At 55.3% G+C, this 25,897-nt stretch overlaps 8 protein-coding genes across 8 annotated transcripts; 6 read left to right on the plus strand and 2 right to left on the minus strand.

Annotated features, from left to right (window-relative positions):
* Positions 1 to 646: 646 nt before the first annotated feature.
* On the plus strand, positions 647 to 4,643 carry BO72DRAFT_210835 (PAP/25A associated domain family). Its single transcript, XM_040939668.1, has 4 exons — positions 647 to 1,347; positions 1,429 to 1,500; positions 1,565 to 1,783; positions 1,903 to 4,643. Exons 1-4 carry the CDS (start codon positions 738 to 740, stop codon positions 4,323 to 4,325), a joined length of 3,324 nt encoding a protein of 1,107 aa, XP_040798280.1. The 5' UTR covers positions 647 to 737; the 3' UTR covers positions 4,326 to 4,643.
* BO72DRAFT_210836 (uncharacterized protein) lies at positions 4,644 to 5,453 on the plus strand. Its single transcript, XM_040939669.1, has one exon. The coding sequence runs from the start codon at positions 4,961 to 4,963 to the stop codon at positions 5,411 to 5,413; it is 453 nt and encodes a 150-aa protein (XP_040798281.1). The 5' UTR covers positions 4,644 to 4,960; the 3' UTR covers positions 5,414 to 5,453.
* Positions 5,454 to 5,599: 146 nt separating this feature from the next.
* On the plus strand, positions 5,600 to 8,991 carry BO72DRAFT_450810 (pentatricopeptide repeat protein). Its single transcript, XM_040945338.1, has one exon. It carries the CDS (start codon positions 5,788 to 5,790, stop codon positions 8,680 to 8,682), a length of 2,895 nt encoding a protein of 964 aa, XP_040798282.1. The 5' UTR covers positions 5,600 to 5,787; the 3' UTR covers positions 8,683 to 8,991.
* A 185-nt stretch (positions 8,992 to 9,176) lies between these two features.
* Positions 9,177 to 11,097, plus strand: erg1 (squalene monooxygenase erg1). The gene is made up of 2 exons (XM_040945339.1): positions 9,177 to 10,460; positions 10,552 to 11,097. Exons 1-2 carry the CDS (start codon positions 9,290 to 9,292, stop codon positions 10,818 to 10,820), a joined length of 1,440 nt encoding a protein of 479 aa, XP_040798283.1. The 5' UTR covers positions 9,177 to 9,289; the 3' UTR covers positions 10,821 to 11,097.
* Positions 10,990 to 12,937, minus strand: BO72DRAFT_210893 (putative tetracycline-efflux transporter). The gene is made up of 2 exons (XM_040939670.1): positions 11,429 to 12,937; positions 10,990 to 11,326 (listed from the first exon to the last, which is right to left on the minus strand). Exons 1-2 carry the CDS (start codon positions 12,861 to 12,863, stop codon positions 11,181 to 11,183), a joined length of 1,581 nt encoding a protein of 526 aa, XP_040798284.1. The 5' UTR covers positions 12,864 to 12,937; the 3' UTR covers positions 10,990 to 11,180.
* Positions 12,938 to 13,615: 678 nt separating this feature from the next.
* BO72DRAFT_450812 (ferrochelatase HEM15) lies at positions 13,616 to 15,483 on the minus strand. Its single transcript, XM_040945340.1, has 3 exons — positions 15,040 to 15,483; positions 14,381 to 14,963; positions 13,616 to 14,324 (listed from the first exon to the last, which is right to left on the minus strand). The coding sequence occupies exons 1-3, from the start codon at positions 15,259 to 15,261 to the stop codon at positions 13,867 to 13,869; spliced, it is 1,263 nt and encodes a 420-aa protein (XP_040798285.1). The 5' UTR covers positions 15,262 to 15,483; the 3' UTR covers positions 13,616 to 13,866.
* Positions 15,484 to 15,666: 183 nt separating this feature from the next.
* Positions 15,667 to 18,227, plus strand: akuA (putative DSB repair complex subunit Ku70). Its single transcript, XM_040943282.1, has 6 exons — positions 15,667 to 15,923; positions 15,989 to 16,600; positions 16,651 to 17,497; positions 17,558 to 17,661; positions 17,713 to 17,940; positions 17,992 to 18,227. The coding sequence occupies exons 1-6, from the start codon at positions 15,855 to 15,857 to the stop codon at positions 18,097 to 18,099; spliced, it is 1,968 nt and encodes a 655-aa protein (XP_040798286.1). The 5' UTR covers positions 15,667 to 15,854; the 3' UTR covers positions 18,100 to 18,227.
* Positions 18,228 to 20,364: 2,137 nt separating this feature from the next.
* BO72DRAFT_210930 (putative nuclear migration protein (ApsA)) lies at positions 20,365 to 25,880 on the plus strand. The gene is made up of 3 exons (XM_040939671.1): positions 20,365 to 20,967; positions 21,024 to 25,482; positions 25,534 to 25,880. Exons 1-3 carry the CDS (start codon positions 20,557 to 20,559, stop codon positions 25,608 to 25,610), a joined length of 4,947 nt encoding a protein of 1,648 aa, XP_040798287.1. The 5' UTR covers positions 20,365 to 20,556; the 3' UTR covers positions 25,611 to 25,880.
* The last annotated feature ends 17 nt before the right edge of the window (positions 25,881 to 25,897 follow it).

The following is a 25,897-nucleotide window of genomic DNA, read 5'->3' on the forward strand; positions in this document are numbered from 1 at the left end:
ACGAAACGAAAAGGACACAGTCTGAACGCACTCATTCACTGTGCTCTTTCTCTTTCTTATTCTCTTCTCCAGACTCGGATTTACCCGCCTCTACTTGTGTGGTTTTTTGGAGTGTGCCCTTACCCGCTAGAGTCTATTGCTCTCTCCCCTTAAAACACTGCAGTGTCTATCTGGTGGTCGATCGGCTGAACAATTCCACCCACGCAATTCCTCCTCCTCCTCCTCCTCTCTCCCCCGAAAAAAAACACCTCCTCCACTTTTCTGAACTTCAAGGGAAACAGCGCTCACTTTTGTCTCGCTTCCTTCCCCTTGATTTTTTCATTTTTGTTTCTCTTCAATTCCTTTCGTGGTGGTGGAAATCCCACCTCCGGGGTTGTGAACTCTTTCCTCCGTGGAAAGCAGCACAAAGACATTTTTGCTGCACCTCCCCCCCCCCTCCTACGTCGCCGGCCGATTGCTCTGTCGATTTCCCCTCGAAACCCGCTTGCCTTCTCCCTTCCTCCAGCACCTTTCGCCTTGCAGGCACGCCGTCGCCGTTTCCCTCGGTTACGCATTTCGGTGCATACGATCGTTGACGGGTTATCTATTCCCCGGTAGTTGAACGGTTTCTGGTCCGCAAAGTTGGAATTTCCTCGGTGGATCTGCGCACCCACGCCATTTGAGCACGACAACAGCGGGATTTCTTCCGATCGCACCTTCTTGGAGGCCAACGTTGGCGGCAACGTTGGAGTCACTATATGCTCTCAGACACCCATGGGAATGCTAATATCTCTTCCGTACAAGGTGGAAAGTCTCCGCTAGCCTCGGAAAAGGCCTCGATGATGCCGTGGAAGTTATCGACCAATACGTCTCCGGAGGCAAAGAACCGCCCCCCATTGTCTTCGCAGCAATCGAACTCCTTGCCCTCCACGCCGTACCAACATGCGCGGAAAATCTCCTTTCATTCCCGATCGCCCTCGCCTCCCCACGGGAGCACCTCCCCCCGCTCCACCCACTCAGAGTCCACCCACCTCCCCCCTTCGATGCGAAAACAGTATGGCGGCTGCAAGTACGAGACGGCAATGGCTTTCTTCCGGAGACGAATACCGTACTCCATAGGGGCCGACTTGTTGCCGGAGGAGAAGGAGGGCTTGAAGGAGCGCCTGGAGCCCGAGGAGGAACAAAGGCTTACGGCCGACATGCTGGAGGTCTACGACCGACTGTTACCATCAGCGGAGAGCGACGACCGACGGCGGCAACTCGTCCGCAAGCTGGAAAAACTGTTCAATGATCAGTGGCCGGGATGTAATATTAAGGTTCATGTTTTTGGGTCGTCGGGGAATAAACTCTGTTCGAGTGATTCGGATGGTATGTACTTGGCTGCCACCCGGGCAGGGGTGGAAGTTGATGACCCCCCACGTGAGGACTGGCCGCTGACTCGAGGTATAGTTGACATCTGTATAACCACCACCTATAAAGAGCTGGAGCACGTGTGTCTGCTGGCGGAGGTTCTCGCAAAACGTAAGGAGACTGTTTCGATCTTGATCTTGATCTGTGCCGCAACTCTAACGGTGATGCACTACAGATGGCATGGAGCGAGTCGTTTGCGTTTCGCACGCCAAAGTCCCCATCGTTAAGATCTGGGACCCGGAGCTGCAATTAGCATGTGACATGAACGTCAACAATACCATGGCCTTGGAGAACACGCGGATGGTCCGGACGTACGTAGAGTTGGACGAGCGCATTCGGCCCCTGGCCATGATCGTGAAACATTGGACAAAGCGGAGGATATTGAATGATGCCGGTACGTGTCAGAATCTGGATCCATGGCCTGCAGCGCACGCTCCGTTCGCCGCTCTTTTCTTGCCCCGCTGCAGTGGCCTCTCCTTGTTTGATGGCTGACACTGACCCGTTGGATTTCAGGACTTGGAGGCACCCTGAGTTCTTATACGTGGATCTGTCTGATTATCAATTTCTTGCAAACGCGGGATCCTCCCATTCTGCCGAGCCTCCAGGCTCGACCTCACAAGAAGAAAACAACCGCGGACGGCATTGTTTGCTCCTTCGATGATGATCTTGATTCCCTCGTCGGTTTTGGACGACAAAACAAGCAGTCCCTTGGAGAGTTGCTCTTCCAATTCTTTCGGTACTACGGCCATGAGCTGGACTACGAGAAAAACGTGATCTCCGTAAGGGAGGGAAAGCTCTTGTCAAAGGAGGCTAAGAGATGGCACTTGTTGCAAAACAATCGCCTGTGTGTTGAAGAACCTTTCAACACGTCTCGAAACCTGGGTAACACCGCAGACGATACGTCATTTCGGGGGGTTCACATGGAGCTCCGCCGGGCCTTCAAGGCCGTTTCCGAGGGCAACCTGGAGCTTTGCTGCGAACAGTACGAGTACCCGCCAGAAGAGGAGCGTTCATGGGAGAGACCTCCCCCGCAACCGCGGCCGGTCATCACTGCAGCACCACCACCCTCTCGAGGTGGTCGTGGGGGCGGTCGAGGTGGAAGACATTCAAATCAATTCGGCCGCGGCGGAAATTCTGGTGGCCGGAGGGCTTCCAACACCCCCAATAAGTCGAATAGCTTCCGACAACCCAACGGTATGAGTGCGTCCGAACTATCTTTGCAAGCTCAGCATGCCCAATATCTCCTACATGATCATCTCTACCAACAAATTCAGATTCTTCAAGCCCAGGAACAAGAACTGCGACTCCAACTGCAAAATCAGGCGCTCTTGACAGGACGTCCTCCGCCTGTCCTCATTCGGCAACCGTTCATCCAGTTCCCAATGCCCCAGCAGCAGGAAACCTCTACAGAGGACAACTCACGGTCAAGATCCGGAACAACGAATCATCAAACGCACGGTGCATCACTTCGTCAGCCGGTCTACTATAGCACCCCGTACCTCCCCGTCACTGTTCCAGGTGTGCAAGGGAGCAGCACCAATCCACCGTCGCCGTCAGCAACCACTGCAATGCCGGACCTGAGACGCAGTCCTCGCCGGTCATCAGTAGCGAACGGGTCACCAAGCGGGTCATTGCGGGCACATTCGCAACCGGCACGCCCTGTAAACTCCCTCCCAAGCTATGCTCCGCTCTACTCTATCTCTCAAGCAGCGGACGGCTCGCCGACGTCGAAGTCGCGCAACATGCCTGGTTCTCCAGACGGCACGCAGGAAGAGAACGAAAGCTCCTTCATGCCCAGCAGCCTACCCAACGTTTCTCGCTCGGGTTATTTTGACGAGAGCCGAACGAACGAATATATGGGTTATTTCCTGGCGACCTCTCCGCAATTGCAGGCGTATCACCAGAACACTCTGTTGTCCTCCCTCTCGTCTCCGGTGGGGCTTACAATGCAGAACGGTGGCATGATGCCCTTTGTCGGAAGTTCCCAGGAATACATGCAGTCTATGTCTTCCAACGAGGTAGCTGGCCAGGGCGTAGACGGTGCTAACTCCTTTCCTACCAAGTCTGCTTCGCAACAGCGTGCATCCTCTCGATCGGCACCCTCAGGGGATCGTGGCGGCCCATTGATCGTGGATGGCTCTGTGCCTCCCAGTGAACCGCGTCTCTCAGCCTCAGCAGAACACTATGACCCGTATGCTACCATGAGCCATTGTACATCCGCCTCGGATGAGATCAACACGGACACTCCTGCCAGTGTCTCCGACTCGTTTTCCCAAGACTATCCGGATAACAGCTCCGTCGAGATTGACCCGGCACCTTATTTCGCACGGCAAGGGATTGAGTCATATCCTACAGGCAAAGTCAGCGATCCCTTTGTCAATGGCCATGGAGGAAAGCATAGTCTGCTTTCCAGCCGTCTGCAAAGTCTGCATCTGTCAAATTCAGAGAAGATAGCCGAGCCTGTGGCTCGTGGTGGACCCGAGAAACCTAAGAATGTCCCGAGTCAACAAGAACATGTGGACAAAGAGGCTTCCCGACCGAGACAGGTCCATGGACCAGAGAAAGGAAAGTCGACCTCGGGTACTTCTTCAGTGACTGAACAGCAACCTGCAACGTCTACTGGGAAGCGCCGTGTCAACGGCGTTGAGTCATCGGAAAGAGCCAATGGAGGTACCCACAAGGCCAAATCCAAGAACCACAATTCTTCGTCTGGGTCCGGCGACAACGAGAGACGAAATGCAGGTTCGCAGCCACGAAAGTCAAACGGGGTTAGTTCCACACAGGATTCCGCAGTGAACCATGCCAGCAGCGGCTGGCAGATGCCCAAGAGCAGAAAGCCAAAAAGGAATGCCAAGCACTCTACGGAGCACCGACATGGCTTGCAGAGTGGCGCTGAGCCACTTCCTGCGGATGAATCTCTGAGAAAAGGCGGCTGAAGACGTGACTGAAGTCGGTCTATGCTTCGCATTGCGACTGTTGCGCGTTGCAGTGCAGAACGTGCCCCGTGCTGTCCGCCTTCCCGTGGTCGAGCTGAGTCGCCGACATGTTTGGTTCGAGAATTGATCTCAATACATACATCAAAAAGCCTGTGCGATGTGACACAGCTTTTGTGCACCTTCTATCGCAGCGCGATCTTTTCGTTTATTGCGAAACTCAATCTTTCTGCCAACTATCCTCCCCCTTGCGAGGGAAGGTGTTTTGGTAGTGTATAAACGAGGCGACGTCCTCATGCAGATGATATGATTTCGGTTGCACTTGCTTCGCTACCTCTTCATGGTGGTATATGACACTTTGCTTTTCATTCTCTTCTTTTTTTCGTGTTGAATATTGGCGTTTTGCAAGGTTAAATAACGGAAATTGGCAAACAGGGGGTATGGCTGGCTACCACGGGTTATTCGCATGAATTGCATACGGTATATGTGCCCCGTTCTTCATCTTCTTCGTTCGACTTTTTTCTTCTTCTTTTTTTCGTCGACTGCACTGCCCGGATTTGGCAGGCTATCAACATCTTTTCGCAACGTCTCTTTGTGCACTAAACGGGAAACGGAATACACAAAAACATCCACCAAATATGGTGCGCGGGGACCCTCGATATACAAAAATGGAGCGCAGGCATTGTCTCTTATACATACAGGCCCCTTTCTCTTGCTTTTCTCTTGATTGTTGTTCTATTTTGCTCTTGTGTGCTGTGACTGGCAACGCATCTTTGAATATTATATCCGACCGGCATGATCATCACCATCATCAGTTATCATTGTCAATATACCAACATAGCAGGGTGCCAGGCGAGTGGGTTCATTGCTTTTGCTGTCTGCTCATCCTTACTTGCATACCTCGATTGTTTTATGTCATGTGTGTTTGTGTTTCTACTACTGAGAAAACACCCTTTTTTTTTCTGCCCTGCTATTCTATTCCTCGGTTTCACAATTTCTACAAGAGGGAGAATGCAGATGGGGAGATGTTTAGACATTGGAAAATTTCACATAAGGCAGAAATATCTGAAAGAAATGAAAAAAAAAATTGACAAATACACATATGAACCATCGCTATTCTGTTGATGTTGGTAGATGGATAAATCCGTACTGGATGTGGCTTCACCCGGAAATCGGCCGGAAGTGCGGTAGTTTGGACTAGGGCGGACGGGAGCGACCAAAATGGTGCCTCCACCCAACTTCGCTTTGCAAACCTTCCCGCAAAATAATTGTCCGCCCTCATCTCGACTTTGGATTCAATTGGCATCCCCCCCTCTATTCCTCCCCCACTTGTCTTCCCCGTGGGCTCCTCTTAGGTCTTACCATTGACCCTTCTCGGTCACCTCGACCTCATAGACCTGCCTGTGCTCATGGTATAGGTGCTGCAGTCTTCCACGGGTCTGCGATGCCTTGAAATCAGACCATCATGACCCCCGAATCAGCAGCAGCCGCCCGCGGCACCACAACACCGGCCGTCCCCTCGCGCAACGCCCTTCGAGTCCTACGACGGCTGGCTCTCGCCGGATCTACGGTGGGCGGGTTCTGTACCATTGCAGCCGTGACATACGATGTGCACCGCCGGGTCACCATTGCCGAACGCATCGTCGAGAATAAGCGCGCTCTCCATGCCTCCGCCCCCAACTACGACGCCACGGCCGCCGCGAGAAGGCTCGCTCGCATGATGGAGGCCGCCGAGGCCGGTGAGTTTATGGGGCTGGAGTCCCTGAAGGACCAGGATCGTTGTGCTGCATCACAGCCAACACCAACGATAACGCCAACGCCAGAAGTGAACAATCATTCGTCCGACCGCACAATAACAACAACAACAACGACAAATTCCTTTCAGGACATGTATATCCCCTTACCGGGTGGTGGTGGTGACAGTAGTGCGTCGTCGTCCGCTGTGGTGGAGAAGTTGCTGAAAGATACGAGACCGGGACCGATGAACCCGCAGGTGCAGACTCCTGGGCTCGCTGATGGCCTGGGCTCCCTTGGCAGTAGCGGCAGTAGCGCGAGCGAGTTTCAAAAGGTCGCGCCTGGCACATTTGGGGATAGTCTTACGGATGAGAAGGCGCTGATGGATACTCTGGAAGACCAGCCGGTTACGTGGCAGATGCAATGGTTGCTGACCAATGACCGCCCCGTGTACGCGGCGCAGTTGTTTCTCGACACGCACCCCGAGACACACCAGCACCTGGCTCCGGAACGACGGCAGCTGGCGGAACAAGCGTTCTTCGCCAATTGCAAGGCCGGGAATGTGCATCTGGCGCGGAATGTCTTCGAGCGGGTGGAAGCGGTGGACCAGGTCTCGTTTGAGATGTGGAGGACCATGATTCTGACGCTGGCGAAGAAAGGTGCCATCGAGTCTGCGGCTGCGATCTACACGCGCTACATGCACAGATTTAAGGCCTCGCCGGAGATGATCGACATTGTGCTCCGCTGTCTGGTCGAGTCGCACCGACTGACCACGGCGAAGTGGTTTCTTCTCCGGAATCTACAGTATGATCGCGGCTGTGGCCTGTGCGGAGCGTACCTGACGGGACTCTGGAGGAAGACGAGAAGCATAGAGCTGCTCAACGGTCAACTGAGCAAGCTGTTGCGGGTCCTCATGCGCCTCGGGAAGCAGCCTACCGATAAACTGTTCAACCCGGTCATCAAGGCATACGTTGAGTTCGGCCGCCTCGCCGATGCCGAAGCCCTGGCGAACGAAATGACGCGGAACCATGGAATCCCGCCTCGCTGCCGGACCAAAGGGCTCCTGTTGCTTGGCAAGGCCCTGGAGTGCGATTGGGAGGGCGTTCGTGCCGGCTTCGAAGAAATGCACCAACTCCGCCTGGTCTACAGATCGGCCGACTTCATCCCGGTCTTTGACCGCATCTTCCTCGAATACTGGCCGACGCACACTGCGGAGGAGATCCGGACATGGCTGTATGGCTACTTAACCGAATTCGAGATCGTCCCCGATCGGGTCCTGTACAAGCACATTCTGGAGGCCTTGGTGCACAAGGGCGATCGGGAGATGGTCTATGAGTTTCTGCGCTTCGCCAAGGAACGCCAATGGCCGAAACTCATGGATGAATTTGCATTCCTGGAAATGCTGCGATCCCGGCGCCACGCGCTCGAGCATTCACCGATCGGTTTCTGGCAGATGCTGCAAGCCGCGCGCATGAAGTACGGCCAAGCTGCCGCTTCACAGCGGATCCTGGGGTATGATCAACACTCCTTCCCGAGTCCGGAGGTCAACAAGATGCCGTTCACCGAGGACTCATTGCCCTTCTTCCAACGGATGCAGCAAGAAACACAGACGTCGAGGCCGGTGGATCAATATCAGAAAGTCCACCGGGTGATGGCGCATTACATGCATAACGGCAAGTTCGTCGAGGCGTTGAAGCGGTACGAGGCTGCGAAAGCTGCCAGGTTTCACTTCAAGCAGGTGCACGTGGAGCTGGCCGTCATCGCTACTATCATCGAGAAGGGTATCCAGGCAGCCCGAGAGCTGATTGATTCCGACTGGAGGAGCATTCGCAACGTGACCCGGTTTCTCCCCCAGTACTTCCGCCAGGTGACGGAGATTGACACGCAGGCTACGAACGAACACATCAAACTCGCAGTCTTCCGCTTCTATGACATCTGCTCGTCCGGGAAGGACATGGTCGTCAAGCACCACATGCTGGTCGCGCTCTGCCGGCGTCTGATCCATGAAGACAAGCCCGATCTGGCCATCGAGCTTCTGTCCGCGATCTATATGTCCCGCCACCGGAAAACCCTGGCCTTCGATGGGCCCTGTCTGAAGATGTTTCTGCGGGCGTTTACCTTGGCCGACAACCCGCTAGGTGTCCGGTGGTGCCTCATGACGGCGTTGACCTGGCCGAACATCGGCACTGACTTCACCATCGAAGTGCGGCGGATCATCGGGCGGTTGCGCCACCGCACGGAAAGTAACCTGACCAACATGCACTACATGATCGAACGGGAGGAATATCTCACCCACGTGGCCGACATGGTTGTCCGGAAGGTCGAAGGCAAGGATGACTCAATGTCGGATCTGATACACAACCCCCGACTCAAGAATCTCCGGCGCAACATCATCAAGCGTCCCCCTACGGCGATCAAAGCCTACCGACTGGATGAAGTAGACAGAGCGGTCACCGAGTGGGACGAGGAATATGAATTGCACGCCGCGCTGGGAGAGATTCAAAATGTTCGCGTGCGGGCTATTGCCAACCTTACCGAGGAGCAGTACCTGGATCTCGAGTGGACAGAGGGCGACCTAGAGAGAGAAGAGCACGAGCAGGGGCAGGAGCGAGAGAAAGAACAATGATTTGACAGATGGTAGATGCCATTGAAGGGGTTGATTATGAGTGCCCTTTTCTAGGCTATGTCCTACTACAGCTGGGAGGGGAAAGATTCACAATCTTCATCATATTGTGTTTATGTATATAGGTGGGTAGGTTTACGGGGGGACCAATCAGTTTGGGGATTATTGTATTGTACGATAGCGGTGTCAGAGTCAATGACGGTTCTGAGGGGAAGATACCAATTTGAATTGATTATGGGCTCTATAGTAGGAGAATGAGTCGATGTTTACTGCGATGAATCCGAGGAAAGTAAGAGAGGTAAGAGAGGTAAGAAAGGATCGTACGGTGCCTGAAATTACTGAGTTGGGAATAGCCGCCGTTCCTACTATTCTTTTTCACATGTCAGGGTGTCACGCCACTCACTCATTGTTGGCCAGCCAGTCTCTCTCTCCGCCCGCACTTTTTCTTTCTCCAAACAACCCCCCCCCCCTTTCTCATCTCACTCGAAACCAGCCACCTCTCCCTTTTGACTACTCTTCTCCCGTGTTGAAGACGAAATATGCCCTGCCCTCTCTTTCGAACTGCCTCGTCTCGTCGAATTTGACCCCTTTCGCCTTCTTTCATCGCACAATGGCCACCGCGGTCGCCAATGGCCACGCCACCCCCTCCGCCGATGCGGCCAAACAACGGAGACAGATCCACCACCACGGCGACGTCGTCATCGTCGGCGCCGGGATTCTCGGATGCGCCCTCGCCGTGACACTGGGGAGACAAGGCCGGAGTGTGCTGCTGCTGGAGAACTCGTTAAAGGAGCCCGATCGCATCGTGGGCGAACTGCTGCAACCCGGTGGTGTCCAGGCCCTGGAGCAGCTGGGTCTCGCCGACTGTTTGGAGGAGATCGACGCGATCCCCGTGGAGGGGTACTACATCACATACCACGGCCAGCCGGTGGAGATCCCGTACTCGCAGGCCTCGCCGACGACGCCGCCGCCCCGGGGCCGCTCCTTCCACCACGGCCGGTTCGTGATGAAGCTGCGCGGCGCGGCGCTGGCGTGCCCCAATGTCACGGTGGTCGAGACCAAGGCCACGGAGCTGGTCACTTGCTCGCACACCAAGCAGGTTCTGGGTGTCGAGTGCGTGACCAAGGACGGCCAGGCGGACTGCTACTTCGGCCACCTCACCGTCGTGGCGGACGGCTACGCCTCCAAGTTCCGCAAGCAACACCACGCCCGCACCCCCGAGGTGCGCTCGCGCTTCTGGGGGCTGGAGCTGATCGACCCCGTCATGCCCAAACCCTACTACGGCCATGTGCTGCTCAGCAACGATGCCCCGATCCTCATCTACCAGATCGGCACCCACGAGACCCGCATCCTGATCGATATCCCGGAGAATCTGCCCTCGGCCTCCGTCAAGAACGGCGGCGTCAAAGCCCACATGCGCAACGTCGTCCTCCCTTCGTTGCCGGAATCCGTCCGCCCTTCCTTCGAGGCTGCCCTCGAAAAGGGCCCGCTGCGCTCCATGCCCAACTCCTATCTGCCCAGTGCGCGCAACCAGACCCCCGGGCTGGTCATCCTGGGCGATGCCCTCAACATGCGTCACCCGCTGACCGGCGGTGGCATGACCGTCGCGTTCAACGATGTTGTCGTGCTGCGCGACCTGCTGAGCCCCGAGAAGGTGCCCAGCTTCAGCGACACCGAGAAGGTCATCCGGCAGCTGTCCTCGTTCCACTGGCAGCGCAAGAACGGATCCTCGGTCATCAATATCCTTGCCATGGCGTTGTACAGTCTTTTTGCTGCTGACGGTTAGTGCCCGTGCCCTGCCCCTTTCCCTGTTGCCCCCCTCCTTTCGCATGTCAAACATATAATCGCATGGAACTGACACACCGCGTGCAGATGAACACCTCCGCGCCCTCCAACGCGGCTGCTTCCGCTACTTCCAACTGGGCATGACGTCCGGCCCCGTGGGCCTGCTGGCGGGCATGACCAAGAAACCGGCTGTGCTGTTCGGCCACTTCTTCTCCGTGGCCTTCCTGTCGCTGTGGCTGCTGATAGCCGAGTCACCGCTGTACAAACTGCCGCTGGTGCTGTGGCAATGTGTCATGGTGTTCTGGACGGCGTGCGTGGTGATCTTCCCATACATGCTGATCGAAGCTTTTTGCTGATGCTGATGCCGATGCCGATGCTGATGTGGATATCCCCCTTTGCCTTTTTTGCCTCTTGTATAATATTGACTTCGGTGTCATTGAGTTAACTATATTAATAACTTCTTTTTTTCGTGTCGTGGGTTGGTTGGTTGGGTGTCTAGTATATATGCGTGCTACGCTTTTCTGTTTTGTGTGTGATAGAATAATAAGGATAGCGTGTATTTAATGATAGCATTGAACCACAGGCTTATATTGGGTTCAGACTTTGGGTAATAGAGGTGTATAGCATAGTCCAGCCTCTAGGAGTATATATAGAAACGTGGCTTGTGGTTTAGGGGGTATAGCTTACCTGAGCTACATGAAACCCTAAGATTGTGGTCAAGGTAGAACCGGCTCGTCCGCCAACCGCACCCCCTCCGCTGCTTCACTTTCTGGAGGTTCCTCCGACTCCCCCCTGTTTGGGTGGACTCCTTCCTCATTGTACTGGGGCGCCGAGGACCGTAACGACTCATCATCCAGACCCACTACCCAGACACATATCAATTGTTAGCATACCCCTGAGAAGAACTACCTGCACAAGAAGCCATCTGCACAAAACCCCAGTAAGGAACAAGGGAAGAACTAACCGAACGGCCGAATCCACCAGCTCGCCGCCGACGCGGCCCCAAACACCGCCGCCAGCACCACAAAGATGGCCGGGGTGAACCGGCCGACGGTGACGCTGTAGATGAGCGAACACACGGTCGGGGCGAAGATGCGCGCGAGCGCGTGCAGCAGCCCCTTCGCGCCGAGGATCTGGCCCAGCCCCTCGCGGGGGACGTGCTTGGTCAGCGAGGACTGCAGCGTGGGGACGCCCATGCCGCCCAGCGCCAGGATCACGCCCGAGAAGGTCATGAGGGCGCCGTTGAAGGCGAGGGCGTAGCCGATATTGCCCAGCGTGTCGAGGAGGATGGAGATGCGGATGAGGCTGATCTCGTAGGGGGAGGAGCCGGGGATTTTCTTTTGCGCGGCGGGGTGGTGGGTGGATGGGCCCTGGGCGGGTTGGATGATGGCGGTGATGATGGGGTAGATTACGAAGAGGTTCAGGACGCGGATGATGCTGATGCTGGAGATGAAGAGGCTGGATTCCACGTTGCCCCATCCGAACTTGTACTCGGCGTACATGATGATGACCTGCGCCGAGCCGAGGGCCACGCCGAAGGCGAGGGTGTCTAGGGTCGTGAGGAGGATGATGTTCCGACGGAGGGCCGGGGTGGCGCCCCCCGCGTTGGGGAAGAGGGGGCTCGGTCGCCCGACGGGCGGGAGGAGCACGGCGAGTGGGGTAAGGAGGTGTTTTGGGTTCAGAGTGTCCCAGATGGGTTTCGGGGGTTGGTCGTGCAGGTGCTTGCGGTGGCGGTCCCGGAAGGCGGCCTGGCGGCCGGGGGAGAGGGATTCCGGGACCAGGAGCAGGATGGTCACCAGGAAGAGGATGTGGAGGACGAGCGAGGCCGTGAAGACGTCCAGGACCTGGCCGGTGCGTTTGATCAGGACGGCGGCCAGCAGCGGGCCCGCCGCCAGCCCCGAGAACAGCGCCCCGTACAGGTAGCTGAAGGCGACGCTGCGGTGGGCGGGCAGCGTGCAGTCCGAGGCGTACGAGGCCGTCAGCGCCATGATGGTCGTGAACGAGCCGCCCAGCCCGTCCACGAACGCCGCGCCCAGCAGCACGTTCACCGAGACCAGGTCCGGCTGCGCCGCCACGAACAGCGTGATCGCCTCCCCGACCACCGTCGCCAGCGTGCTCAGCGCGATCACCCGCGTCCGCCCGTGCCGGTCCGACAGGTGGCCCAGCCGCGGGCACACCAGCGCCGACAGGATCCCCGCCACCAGGTTGTAGTACAGCTGGAACCGCGCCACCTGCGACTGCACCTCCGGGATCTGGCACTGCGCGTTGTCGCTCCCGATGATCACCGGCAGGTACGTGAACCCGGGGTTCTGGCTGGCTTTCTTTGCCATGTAGTCCTTGCACACCAGCGTCACCATTAGGTTGATCTTGGGGACCGCCGTGCCCCCGAACCCCAGCATGTAAAGGATCAAAAAGGGGAAGAGCCAGAAGACCTGTTCGATGACGGTTAGCAAGGGAAGGCTTGGCAGGATTTAGCGGGGGCTATAGCGTATCAATCACTTACGCTCGCCTTCCACCATTTGTGTTGCGGGCTTTCGTCCTCATGGTCGTAGTCATGGCCCGAGGGCGAGAGGCTCGTCTCGTCGGAGTCGTGCGATGGTCTAGAGTCGCCTAGTAGAGGCGTCTGTTCGTGCGTATGAAGGTCTGTCGCATCGTGGTGCTCGCAATGAGCCGAGGCTGCATTCGAACGAGCACGCAGACTCGAGCTCGAGTTGTAGTCGACCTCTGCTGGAGGGGGGTCTCCCCTGGTTTGTGGTGTAATGCCCGTCATGTTTAATCGGGCGATTTATGAGGATGATAGTCGCACGAGAGTAATCATATAGAGTGTATATGTATATATTTGAAAGTTGCTGCCTGTAATTCCTGGAGAAGGGGGGGGGTTGTTGTTGTTGTTGCTGAGAAGGGCGATAGCCACAAATTGCTTATCAATCAAGCTCAAGCTCAACAGACGTGGTCAGGATTGAGCCAGAGATAGATAGATAGATAAAAAGGATCAGTCTTCAAATGAGGAGTCGACTCGTTACCAAGTAGTGACGTGATTGACGGGACAATGGCATGCATTGGAGCCAGCCAACTGGTTTATTGGTTTCAAGGTTCGGGGGGATTTCAGCCACTGGATGTTGTTGAAGCAAGGAAGTTGATAAGAAGCGGGCAGGGAACCTGGAACGTTGAAGGCGATTCGAAGCCCGATTAGAACTCAACCGTCGGTCTCGGAGCTCCGACTTTCCGACTTTCCTGGTAATAATACTAATGTACACTCAATTATCCTCTTGTAATCGACAATACAGCAACCAGAAACCTTTTCCAAATCACCGAGGTAATCCGAAAATCCAGAAAAGAATGAAAGAACTGTTAAACGCCTGCCTGCCTGCCTGCCTGCCATCTAAAGCACTATGCATTTTTCTAAAGAACGAGGGAGGAAGCACGCTCGCCTGCAAAGAACTTCTTCTGTTCCAAGCATCGCTCACTCTTGCAGCCCTGACAACGCAGAGTCATCTGCAGCGAGCAGGGCTCCCCCTTGCGCAGATGCTCCTGGGCAACGTCCGCCAGAGCTTGGATGAAGATGGGGCTACCATTCAAGCTCTCCGCACGCTTCACTCCCGGGTGATTGGCCTCCTCCATCACTTCGAGATCCAGCTCGTAGAGGGTTTCAATGTGGTCGCTGGTGAAAGCAATAGGGACTAGAACAATGTCGGTCTGGCCCCGCTTCACATATTCCTGCACCGTATCACTCGTCTGTGCTCCCAGCCAAGCCTTCGGTCCGACCTGAGACTGCCAGCACAGTCGGTAAGGGTTACTGAACTTGAGTCGCTGCATGACTGCATGCACAGTCGCAGCAACTTCTGCCGGGTAGGGGTCACCTGAAAAAGCACAGTTAGCTACGGAATGTAATAGGCCGGTGAGGCTGTCGGCCTACCTCGGTTCACAACACTCATGGGGAGACTGTGGGCTGAGAACAGGAGAACAACGCTGTCTCGCTTGTCTGCGGGATAGGTCTTCAACTGATCTTCAATGTTCTTCGCGAAAGCCTCAACCAGTCCCGGGTGCGTGGGCCACCGGTCGATCACGCTCCACTGGATGGCACCAGCCGGCTGCGCATCGCCATTCGCCCGCGGTCCCTCCAGGCGGTTCCTCCACTTCCACAGCTCGTTCAGGGAGCTGCCCGTGGTCGAGCAGGAGTATTGCGGATACTGCGAGAAGGCCACGGCCCGTCCACCTTTACCGTTGCCGAATCCATCCTGTAGCAATTGCGCATACATCGTCTCGGTCAAAGGCGCGGCGTAGCGGAAAGCGACGTATGGCTTGTGGGGGGCAGTCTCCGGGTTGATCTTATCCAGCAGCTTGCACATCTCCTCACACTGATACTCCGACCACTTCCGGATCGGCGAGCCTCCGCCAATCTCCGCGTACTGCTTCTGGATCTTAGGCGTTCTTCGCTTTGCGATCAGCGGTCCGAGATATGACTGTAGTCGACCCAGGGGGATCAAGTCGCCGTCGGCCTGTGATATAGATGTTGATTAGTTAGGGGACGAGCGGTGAGAAGCCAAAGCGAACCCTTCCTCCCCGAAGACGTACAAATAATCTGCTGAGGAAGTCTTCGACTTCGCCGGTTGTTGAGGGTCCTCCCATGTTGAGGAAGACCATGGCCGTGGGGCCCTTAGAGCCGGTCGCATCTTGAGTGACTGGAGGAACTGCTGTTGCAAGGCCGTGTCTCTGTTCGTGGAAGTAATTGAACGAGGCGCGAGTTGCCGGTCGCAACAATTGCCGGGGAAGAGTGAACGGGCGGCGAAGAGCCATGGTGGTCATTTGGCGACTGCCTGAGAGGCAGTACTGCGATCGGATATGTAAGACTGGGGAGAGTTGAGCGAATTGAAGGCACACCGAACGCGATTGAGAGATTCAGGACAGGAACGGAGGGTGCCAGGTGGCAAGCAGAAGGCCAGATGTTGAGACTGAGTGAGTGAGTGAGTGAGTGGCAGCTGAGAAAGCCGGCCTGGTTGGGAAAAGCCCAGAACTGGGCGGATGACGGAGACGGAGCTTGACTCTCGTAACTCCGATGCACCAATCACCACCACCTGAGGGTCATCATTAGTATTATCGAATCTTCTTCTCATCGATGATCGAAGATCACATGATGTTCGTGTTTTCCCCGCGTCGGTCTTTCGCTCGCCAAACCGCGCGTCATCGCGACCGCCATCTTATGTACATAACCTAGTACGGTCAGTCTAAAGCTTCCCTGAATCGCCCAGGCAGCAAAACCACCACTCCAGGCAGATACACAACTCTCACTGGCCACACTTAGTCATGGAATAATTCCCTTTTAACCTCTTTTGCTCCTGGTAAATTAATCGAAATTGAAATTATTGAAGCCTCTTTTAAACACCTCAGTCATGGCCGACAGTAACCCACCGCGAGACGATGAAGTAGGCGAAGAGGAAGAAGAGGAGATCGATGAATCCGTACATACTTCCCTTTCGCTCGATTTTTTCCAAATGAAAAGCACAGCTAGGCTGATCCCCTATAGAACTACAAATCGGTGAAAGATGCGGTTCTCTTTGCGATCGAAGTTAGCGACTCCATGCTCGAGCCTCGCCCATCTGCCGACCCCAAGAAATCCGTGGAAGAATCGCCGGTCACCGCAGCCTTGAAATGCGCATACCACTTGATGCAACAGCGAATCATTTCTAACCCACAAGATATGATGGGAGTTCTCTTGTACGGGACGCAGGCGTCCAAGTTCTACGATGAAGACGAGGGCAGCCGAGGCGACTTGTCCTATCCCAACTGCTACCTCTTCACAGACCTCGACATCCCGTCTGCGCAAGAGGTCAAGGACCTTCGAGCGCTGGTAGAAGACGAGGGGAAAGGCAGAGAGATTCTCGTGCCGGCAGAGAAGCAAGTGTCCATGGCAAACGTCCTATTCTGTGCCAACCAGATTTTCACCTCCAAAGCGCCCAACTTCCTTTCGCGGCGGTTGTTCATAGTCACCGACAACGACAGTCCTCACACCCAAGACAAAGCCCTGCGGTCTGCCGCGACAGTGCGAGCTAAGGATCTATACGATCTCGGAGTCACTATTGAGCTCTTCCCTATCTCCCAGCCCGAACATGAGTTCGACAGCTCCAAGTTCTATGACGTAAGACCTTGTCTCAGGCGGAATCGGTACTGTACTGACTGGCTGTGAAGGATATCATCTATAAAACCTCTCCGAATGACCCTGATGCCCCTGTGTATCTACAACCGGACTCCAAAGCTTCAACGGCTACAGGGGATGGGATCTCCCTCCTCAATACCCTATTGTCTAGTGTCAACTCAAGATCCGTGCCTCGGCGCACTCATTTCTCGAATATGCCGCTGGAGCTTGGACCCAACCTCAAAATCTCAGTGTCAGGCTATATCCTCTTTCGGGGGCAAGCGCCCGCCCGGAACTGCTATGTCTGGCTTGGAGGCGAGAAGCCCGAGATTGTCAAAGGAGTCACGACTCAAATAGCCGACGACACGGCGCGCACGGTGGAGAAATGGGAGATCAGAAAGGCCTACAAGTTCGGCGGGGACCAAGTTGTCTTTACCCCCGAGGAGCAGAAGGAGTTGAAAAACTTCGGTGATCCGGTCATCCGCATTATAGGCTTCAAGCCCGCTTCTGCCCTTCCCTACTGGGCGAACATGAAACATCCTTATTTCATATATCCGTCAGAGGAGGACTACGTGGGTTCAACCCGCGTGTTCTCCGCCTTGCATCAGACGCTTCTGCGGCAGAAGAAGATAGCTCTCGTCTGGTTCATTCCACGGAGGGCTGCCAACCCGGTCCTTGGTGCTATGATCGCCGGAGAGGAGAAGGTCGATGAGAACGGCGTGCAGAAGTACCCCCCTGGCATGTGGATTGTGCCACTTCCGTACGCCGATGATGTTCGCCAGAACCCCGAGACCACCCTGAATGTGGCTCCAGAACCGTTGATCGACCAGATGCGTTTTATTGTCCAGCAGCTGCAACTCCCCAAGGCCTGCTACGAGCCTCTGAAATACCCAAATCCATGTAAGTGTTTGAATTGCCCTTTGATCCGCGCGTCATTGGTCATTGACTAACTTGTTTTAGCATTACAATGGCACTATCGCATCTTACAGGCGCTGGCTCTGGACGAGGATCTTCCTGAGAGACCGGAAGACAAGACCGTCCCGAAGTACAGACAGATTGACAAGGTACGATACTTCGCTTTTGATACTATGACTGTCACTAAATTTCAATGCCAGCGCGCCGGGGACTATGTGCTGTCATGGGCCGACGAGCTCGAGAAGCAGTACGCCACGATCGCCGTTGAGAAACCAGCATCCAGCACTCTTGTCAAGCGAGGCGCGAAGAATCGTGCCCCGGAAGACGACGCAGAGTCCAGCAAGCCAGCTAAGAAGGTCAAAGTGGAAGCCGACAATAACATTGAGGAGGAAGTGCGGCGACATTACCAGAAGAACAACCTGTCCAGGGTAACTATTATCTTGCCATGCGGTGTGTGACCACGCTAATATGTTGTGCAGCTTACGGTGAATATCCTGAAGGATTTCCTCACGTCTCATGGACGCTCTGGGGTGGGGAAGAAGGCAGATCTGATCGATCGCGTGGAGCAATTCTTGGAGTCTGGATAAGGGACCTCGGAAAGAAGGCATGATTCGAGGCGTTACGACTGTACAGTACTCGCGACCGGATAAGACATAGGGATCTATTGCATCGTCATTAGGAAACAAGTATGAACGTCCTGTCAAATCATAGCTGGCCAATCCGGACCATCTGGAGGGGTACACATGAATCGTATAATTTTTGTTATTGTAGTTGCGTCGAGCAATCTCGCTACCCCTGGTCAGGCCGGCCCCTGCTTGAAGCGTGGTTGGACGATCGACCATTGCTCAGATCGATAGGGTGGCCCATCCAACTTCTCCAGGTAAATGAGATGAGCAGCTACTTGGAAGGTCTTTAATAGTGACATCATTGTTTCGTTGCAGTACGGTGGGTAGTTATAGGTTTTGAGCCGAATCCCGCCGAGGAGGTGGAGGAGGTGGAGGTGGAGGAGAGGACGGGATGCTTTAGACCAGGGGCACTCCCACGGTTCGCCCCTGGATAAGAAGCTTGGCACCCGCCTACCGCTCTAGCGGCGTACAGTGTACAGTACGATTGCTCTAACTATGTGTGTCTCTGGCAATGGTCCTGGTTGTAGGTCTCGAACTTGCCTAAGCAATTCAAAGATTGTTGGGCGACTATAATTACGGCGAGGCGGAAGTTGATATGAAAACCTACACGAACCCCAAGCCTTCCACCGACCGCAAGGTGAGTCGGTGTCACTTCCTACAAACCTTAAGATGTGTGTGTATGAGCTGCGGCCATGCAGCATGTCATTCTACATAGCGAGTGGCATATACGGTCAACTCGGTGAGGTGTTCCTGTCGAGTAGGTGACGTACGCTCGATTCCCGATCTGGCGACTGCAGCTCAGTTTCCCAGTCAGGTGGGATCACGTGCAGCAATGAGCCGAGTTCACCGAGTGTAGCAAATCAGACAAACCAGACAAACCATGCAAATCAGGAGGGCCAACCTGTCACTGCAGTTGGTCCCATCAGTCCAGGATTGAATGCGTCAATCTTGTTCCAATTAAGTTCCAATTCATCCATGCCGATTGTTGACATCAAAATAACCTACTGTAGGCTTGCGCTGGTTCCAAGGTTGCTCCTGACAGCCCGTAGATACTGACTTACACATTTGTATAATCGCCGGGTTGATCCCTTTCCTCCCCTCTTTTCCTGTCTTTCATTTCCATTCAATTCTCCTCATTTATGGACCATTGAGTATTACGTATCAGATCAATGGTTTGGGCGTCGTTAGTATGCCTGTATTGTCTCCATTGCACTGCAATAATTAGACTGGTGTGTGTATTCCTGAGGCCAGCCAAACACTACTACCCCTGCCGTCCTTCCTTTCCTTCTCTCTCCCTTCTCTCTCTCTCTCTCTCTCTCCTACTAGACTAGACTAGACTTACTCCTCGTCTCCTCTCCTTCTCCTCCTCCTCCTCTTCTCCTCTTCTTCCCTTCCTTTCCGTGTGTGTGTCTCCCCGCCCAACGAGTCGTCTACCGTCTCGTTGTTCCACCCCCCCCCCTCCTCCCCTCTCCGGCACTGCCTTTGAAATCACTCACTCCCTCACTCACTCCCTCATTCTTCATTTCTCAACTCACATCCCCTTCTTCATCTCCTCTTCTTCTTTCTTTCTTTCTTTTGCAATTACAATACTCACCACTCTTGTCCTTCCTTATTATTTCCTTTCTTTCCTTTAATTCCTCAATTGATCCTAATCTTATCGCCCGAACGGCAACGTTAGGTGGCCGTTCATCATCGCACCCGCCCGCTCCCCGTGGCTCATTAGCGCACTGCCTTCGTTTGTCGCGCCTGTCGGGCCTTGCTTGTTGCGCCGCAAGGACCCCCCCCCAAAAAGCATCGCCCGCTGCCTGGTCCCGAAGGCTGAGCGATTGGACTTGACTATCGGGTTGGCCCGCATCCTGATTCGACGCACAACGAGGTCACCCTGCGTCGGCAACGCGTTTGTTGTCTGGCCGCCTTGTTGTGGTGACGCTGTTTCGGTCGCACCTCGATTCTCCTCTCGGGACGACATCTAGCTGCATTCTCAACCCTTCGGCTCCATCAGCAACCTCGATCTCCTTCAATCCGTCTTCCATTCGCCTATAGACGCGTCACTGCGTGGGCTTGCCGACCCGACCGCGCGCATCCCTTGTGTCGCTCCACTGCCACGCTCCGTCCGAAGCCACGGTATTTGCGGAGCCAAGTTCGCTGGTCGGCTCAGTAAACGGAACTCATAGCCCAAGGACTCGACCTGAATAAATCGTCAGAACATCGAGCGCAAGCCGGAGGATGATTCAGAATTGATACGACGATACGAATACCGAGGCGACGAGTTACGCGGGATACCTACGGCACCTGAGTCTTGTCTTCAAGACATCAGACCGCAACTGCGGCGATTCTCATCCGACGGTTCACCACAACCTCCTCGCACTGGAACACGATACTGCCCCACCGGATGATAGATAACGAAGTCCCGCCAATATGTCTACGGTCGAAGATCCTTTCGTCTCCCATGCCAGGGAGGGAATCGCTTCTCGCGATTCGCACAAGTACTCCTCCTTTGACACCCAATTGTTCAGCCTGAATGCGTCCTCCCCCGCCCAAGCCAAACGGGCGCTCGAGGCTCATCTGGCGGAAACCGAGCGCCGACTCGAAGAGGCCAGCAAGCTGGGAACGGCACTGATCGAACAGCAGAAACAGCTCGAGGAAAAGCTGCGGGAAGTGGAGCAACAGCAGGAGGAGGGCCAAATCGGCCCGGACCTACGTCGCAAGCTCGTGGATCTGGAGAAGGAGTACAATGAAATTGGCCGCGAAACGGCGCGCGCATTCCTGGCCCCGAAGCGTCTCGCCAGCGGTGAAGATGGCCACTTCGGAACTCCGCATGAGCAAAAGGTAGGGCGCATTCATTTTGATGCTTCTTGCACACGGCTAATGACAATCGTTGTTAGTCACCCATTAGCTCCGCGCTCTTCGCCGGCCAGGCCACCAACTCGCCCAGTAAAGTCAGCGTTCCGTCACGAAAGCAGCGCAATCAGCCCTCCAACCGCGTCCATGACATCGAGTTCGCCACCGAGATTTCTACCTCTCTCCTCGCACAAGTGCGTCAACTGCAAGCTCTCCTTGCAGAGCGTGAGGACGCCCTCAAAAATGTGAATCTCGAGAAGTCGCGACTCGAACTCGAGGCCGAGGGCTATGCTCAACGAATCAGAGTACTCGACGAGAGCGAAGAGCGCTATAAGGACGAAAACTGGACACTGGAGACTCGAACCCGCGAGCTGATGACAGCTGCCAAGGAAGCAGCCGACCGAGAAAGCAGACTCAATAGCAGCCTGGGTGCTTTGACCACAGAGAAAAGCGCCATGGAGCGGGAGCTCGAGGATCTGAGACAGGCCAATGCGAAGCTGATCGAAGATCACACTGCTGCTCAGAAAGCCAACGATGCCGAGATTCACGTTTTGCGTCGCCATGTGCATGCTGGTGATACCGAGAAGCTCGCGTTACAGCAGAAACTCGAAGAATTGAACTCCCAGAATGAGGAACTCGCCAGGGCAGTGGCCATGCGCCTTCGCCAGCAAGAACAAGAGCTCTCCCGGGAAGTCCATCGGGATCAAGACTCAGACGACCAGGACCATTCGACGCCCGAGAACTCCCCGCCGCCGTCTCCCAACAAATTCACGCCGCGACACAACCATCTCGAAACGGAGACCTTGAAGAGTTCGCTCGGTCATGCCCACCGCATGATCCAGAATCTCAAGAGCACTATCCATCGCGAAAAGACCGAGAAGATTGACCTGAAGCGCATGCTGCAGGACGCCCGCGATGAACTTGAGACGAAGCGCCGAGAGTCCGCTGCGCCAACCGGTCCGTCCAGCAAACGCCAGAAGACCAAGCCTGACCCTGCACGCAAGGCCGCACGGCCCGATCTGCTGGGTGCTGGTCGAAAGCGAGCGGAGATTGAAATCCATGAATCGGACTGGGAAGACAACGCTACCGACGCCAGTCCCTCTCATAAAGCCGCTCTCAAGGCGTCCCGAGCCCGTATGGGAGGACGGTCATCTGAAGAACCGAGCGATGCGTACCAGACCGCTACCGAAGCCGACGACAACTTTGAAACGGCCACCGAACGAGGAACAGCCACGGAAAGCGAAGCCTTCCAGACTGGCCTAGAAAGCATGGCTGATGATAGCTCGGATAGCGGCGAGCTCACGGAGACAGACGACCGGCTGCAGAGAACCCCACGCGGGCGCGTGTCCTCTTTCACTATGACCAAGACCCGCGACAGGAAGGCTTACGAGAGCACTGCCTCCAACTCAAGTGACGAGGACGTGATCGATGAGGAAGGCTTCCCATCGCCTAGCCAAATTAGTCCTAGGTACAGGGTGAGGAACAAGAGGAGTATCGTGAGGAGGATCCGTCCTTCTGGCGAGGCTCCCATGGCTTCCAATAGCAGGCCCTCCACCGCTCGCGAATCTCCAGCCACAAGCTTCATGCAAAGCTCAGCAAGCCCAGAGGGACAGAGCCTCTTCATGGAGCTTGCTGAGTTGGATGGTGATGATGACCAAGAGGGTGACTTTGGACCTCCGATGCGCTTCGACACGGCATCACAGGCCTCGACTCCGCGCATTCTCGCCGCTTACGATTCCAGACGGCCATCAGAAGCTGTTCTTGATACCATCTCGAAGCCCCTTATGGTTGACTCTGGTATGATGACGGATCCATGGGAGCCCGCTGTGCCTGCTGCAGTCACTACTGTGCCTGTTACCGAGGAAACGGTCAACAACGCACCAGTGTCTTCCTCGAAACCAGCCACATCTGATGCCGGCACTGCGATGGAGCAAGAGCAAGCGCCTGAACTGGTGCACGCTTCAACCCAGTGGATCGTTCCTGAATCTGAGGCAGTTATCGCTTCAACCCAGAGAGAAGTAGAGCAACCATCTGCTCAGTTGCAGTTGGAAGTCTCATCTGTCTCTTCTGAGGAGACTGTTCCATCTCCGCCGAGGCGCCCTCATCTGGACACTGCGTATGCTATTGGAGTCACGACAGAACCAGCTGCATTCGTCATTCCTAACCCGCCAAAGGTGGCATTGTCTTTGATCACCTCCGCTTCTACTGAGCCAATCCTTGCGCGTGTCCCTCAACCCGAACCCGTCTATGTCCCCAATGTGGCGATGTCGACACTTTCATCTCAACATACCCTGCCTGTTGGGGCAGCCCTCCCTGAACCTGCGCCAGTGGTCGTCTTTGCTGAACATGGCACCAACACCGAGAGTGTGGAGCTCGCCGTCTCACCACTCTACTCTCTTGACACCGAGCCTGTCGCGGCCATTCCCAAACCTACTCCGGTGGTCGAGCCTGTGATTGTTGAGAAGCGCGTCGAAGTCAAACGGGAGCTTCCACCGCTGACTCTATCGTCGATAGTCGCTCAGCAGACGGAGCCTGTCCTGGCAGTAATTGAGCGGAGCGTAGACCCAGAGCCCGAGAATATCGTGGAGAAAGCTCAGGAAGTCGAGCTGCCAGAGCTGGGTGTATCGTCAATCTTCTCGCAACAGACCGAGCCCGTTGTGGCTACTCTGGACGCACCGGCTGAGCCGGAATTGGCAGTTGCGGGTGAGCGAGAGATTGCCGAGCCCAAGCTTCCAGATTTGAATCTTTCTGTCATTGCATCGGAAAGCACGGAACCAGCTACACCACAGTTGCACGAGGCACCAGTGGTTCAAGCTCCTGAAATCTCACTGTCTGGGGTGCGCGCGGTGGAAACGATCCCCGTCAAACATGTCCCGACGGCTCTTGTTGTGCCCCCGGTTCAGCTGACCGATGAAAATGCGCCACCGGAGCACAGCATGCAAATGGTCAAGGGTCTCCCTGCTTCCGAATTGCCATTGCTTCTTGTCAATGATGATAATCCAAGCAACAATGCGGCTAGTGGTACAAACGGAACGCCAGACTCCACTCTGCCTCTAAGCACCATTTCTGGCAATGCTGTCCCACGCCACACACGACAGCAATCATCGAGTCGGGTGGAACGGGCTGACCAGGGTGCCCAAACAATCCTGTCGTCGAAGCAGATTGACCAGATTCTCATGGATCGTGTCACCACCCGGCCACTATCTCCTCCGGACAGTGACAAGGCCAAGGAGCAGAACACCTCACCGTTTGCCACACCCCGAGCACGCACTCGTCCCACTCATCAGTCCTCTCAATCCTCTCTCCCATCCCATCAGCTCAGGCCGGGCAGTTCGCTTAGCCATACCTCAAGCATCCAGAGCCATCCGCCTTTGCCCACCGACCACAAGGAGGCTATCATGGCGGCCGAGAAACGATCATTGGACCAACGGCCATCTTCTCCGAACTTGATGGGCCCGCCCCTTGCCCCGGCCTCCGCTCACCGAACCAATGTGAGCCAGCGGCCGCGAACTCCCAACGAGTCGGGACTCCAAGTCAACTCGATGTCTACCACGACCTCCCGCGTCAAACTCAGAAGCGAGAGTCACAGTCACATCTCACGGAGGTCATCGGTGTCATCCTTTGCTTCTGAGATCGATGAGCGATTTGCTGCGCAGCCCATCGGCCCTCAGGGTTATGCCGCTGGTACGGACCCGAGGATGATCCAGGCTATCACGCAAACGATGATTGGCGAATTCCTTTGGAAGTACACTCGCAAGACTGTCACTGGGGAGGTCTCCAGCACTCGACACCGACGCTACTTCTGGGTTCACCCCTATACACGTACGCTGTATTGGAGTGCGCAAGATCCCCAGACCGCTGGCACACGTGAATTGAAGACCAAGAGTGTTCCTATCGAGGCTGTCAGGGTCGTTCCTGATGACAATCCTTATCCTCCTGGTCTGCACTGCAGGAGTCTGGAGGTGGTTAGCCCAGGCCGCCGGGTTCGGTTCACAGCAACCACCAGCCAGCGGCACGAGACGTGGTTCAATGCACTGTCGTACCTCCTGTTGCGCAATTCGGCAGAGAATGGCGAAGAGCATCAAAGCAACGCTTCTTTGGAAGACATCGATGAGTTCAATCCCGAGTTCCGCTCACGCTCTCGCCAGACCTCGAGACTCTCCTTCTCCTCTTCGCGCAGTCGAAATGCACGGAACTGGCCGAAGGAGCGGGCCGGCTCCACCATCTCATCGCGCCGCACATTGACGCCGGGTCGAGGCTCTCCTTCGCTTGCTTCGCCCTCGTCCTTTACCGAGCAGAGGAACGGGTCTAGCTCCCGCCTCAGCACGATCCTGAACACGACGATCAAGGGGTCGTTTGGCCGCAAGGGTCCTCGTTATGCCAGCTCGAGTGTCCATGAGGGAAGCATTCACACCCGTGACAGCCAAGATGACTTTCGGCACACGATGGAGAGGCAAGAAAGCCAGGGTGACCGACTCGAGAATGTGCGAGCTTGTTGTGATGGTATGTATACCCCTTGACTTGTCATGACTGTTCACCAGCTAACTTGACCAGGCAAACACGATGTCAGTGCCTTGTCTAGGACAAGCAAATATAGCCCGCGGGTGAACCGGATTCATTCCCATCATTGAACCTCCACCTTTTGGAGTTGAGTTGCGTCGCGCGTCGATTGGCCGGGCTATCCATTGGCCTGAATTTTCGTTCTGCACGAATCTCTTTCATTGCATCGCCATTGTCATCGTACTTTGAACCCCACGGGAGTACCTTTATAATGTCTGGAGTTTGAATAAGTGCACACTGAGCGTCTGGAACTTGCAAAATTTGGTCGTCAGGGGCGAACTTGTCTCGTCTTGTTTTTTCCCCTCCCCGGGCTCCCCTCTTTGTCTCTCTATATTTACTCTATTTTAATCCCCACGCG

Source organism: Aspergillus fijiensis (assembly GCF_003184825.1).
Source record: "Aspergillus fijiensis CBS 313.89 unplaced genomic scaffold BO72scaffold_50, whole genome shotgun sequence".
Taxonomy (NCBI): Eukaryota; Fungi; Ascomycota; class Eurotiomycetes; order Eurotiales; family Aspergillaceae; genus Aspergillus; species Aspergillus fijiensis.

What these genes read in the sequence shown, in the direction of transcription:
- BO72DRAFT_210836 (XM_040939669.1), top strand. Translation starts at nt 4,961, where the DNA reads ATGGTGCGCGGGGACCCTCGATATACAAAAATGGAGCGCAGGCATTGT.
- akuA (XM_040943282.1), top strand. Translation starts at nt 15,855, where the DNA reads ATGGCCGACAGTAACCCACCGCGAGACGATGAAGTAGGCGAAGAGGAA. An exon ending in AAGAGGAGATCGATGAATCC is followed by an intron (nt 15,924 to 15,988) that starts GTACATACTTCC and finishes GATCCCCTATAG; the next exon opens with AACTACAAATCGGTGAAAGA. An exon ending in TCTGAAATACCCAAATCCAT is followed by an intron (nt 17,498 to 17,557) that starts GTAAGTGTTTGA and finishes AACTTGTTTTAG; the next exon opens with CATTACAATGGCACTATCGC.
- BO72DRAFT_450812 (XM_040945340.1), bottom strand. Translation starts at nt 15,261, where the DNA reads ATGGCTCTTCGCCGCCCGTTCACTCTTCCCCGGCAATTGTTGCGACCG. An exon ending in ACTTCCTCAGCAGATTATTT is followed by an intron (nt 14,964 to 15,039) that starts GTACGTCTTCGG and finishes TCTATATCACAG; the next exon opens with GCCGACGGCGACTTGATCCC. An exon ending in CATGAGTGTTGTGAACCGAG is followed by an intron (nt 14,325 to 14,380) that starts GTAGGCCGACAG and finishes GTGCTTTTTCAG; the next exon opens with GTGACCCCTACCCGGCAGAA.
- BO72DRAFT_450810 (XM_040945338.1), top strand. Translation starts at nt 5,788, where the DNA reads ATGACCCCCGAATCAGCAGCAGCCGCCCGCGGCACCACAACACCGGCC.
- BO72DRAFT_210930 (XM_040939671.1), top strand. Translation starts at nt 20,557, where the DNA reads ATGTCTACGGTCGAAGATCCTTTCGTCTCCCATGCCAGGGAGGGAATC. An exon ending in GAACTCCGCATGAGCAAAAG is followed by an intron (nt 20,968 to 21,023) that starts GTAGGGCGCATT and finishes AATCGTTGTTAG; the next exon opens with TCACCCATTAGCTCCGCGCT. An exon ending in TGTGCGAGCTTGTTGTGATG is followed by an intron (nt 25,483 to 25,533) that starts GTATGTATACCC and finishes TAACTTGACCAG; the next exon opens with GCAAACACGATGTCAGTGCC.
- BO72DRAFT_210893 (XM_040939670.1), bottom strand. Translation starts at nt 12,863, where the DNA reads ATGCTGGGGTTCGGGGGCACGGCGGTCCCCAAGATCAACCTAATGGTG. An exon ending in CTGGTGGATTCGGCCGTTCG is followed by an intron (nt 11,327 to 11,428) that starts GTTAGTTCTTCC and finishes GTGTCTGGGTAG; the next exon opens with TGGGTCTGGATGATGAGTCG.
- BO72DRAFT_210835 (XM_040939668.1), top strand. Translation starts at nt 738, where the DNA reads ATGCTCTCAGACACCCATGGGAATGCTAATATCTCTTCCGTACAAGGT. An exon ending in CTGTTCGAGTGATTCGGATG is followed by an intron (nt 1,348 to 1,428) that starts GTATGTACTTGG and finishes CTCGAGGTATAG; the next exon opens with TTGACATCTGTATAACCACC. An exon ending in GAGGATATTGAATGATGCCG is followed by an intron (nt 1,784 to 1,902) that starts GTACGTGTCAGA and finishes GTTGGATTTCAG; the next exon opens with GACTTGGAGGCACCCTGAGT.
- erg1 (XM_040945339.1), top strand. Translation starts at nt 9,290, where the DNA reads ATGGCCACCGCGGTCGCCAATGGCCACGCCACCCCCTCCGCCGATGCG. An exon ending in CAGTCTTTTTGCTGCTGACG is followed by an intron (nt 10,461 to 10,551) that starts GTTAGTGCCCGT and finishes CACCGCGTGCAG; the next exon opens with ATGAACACCTCCGCGCCCTC.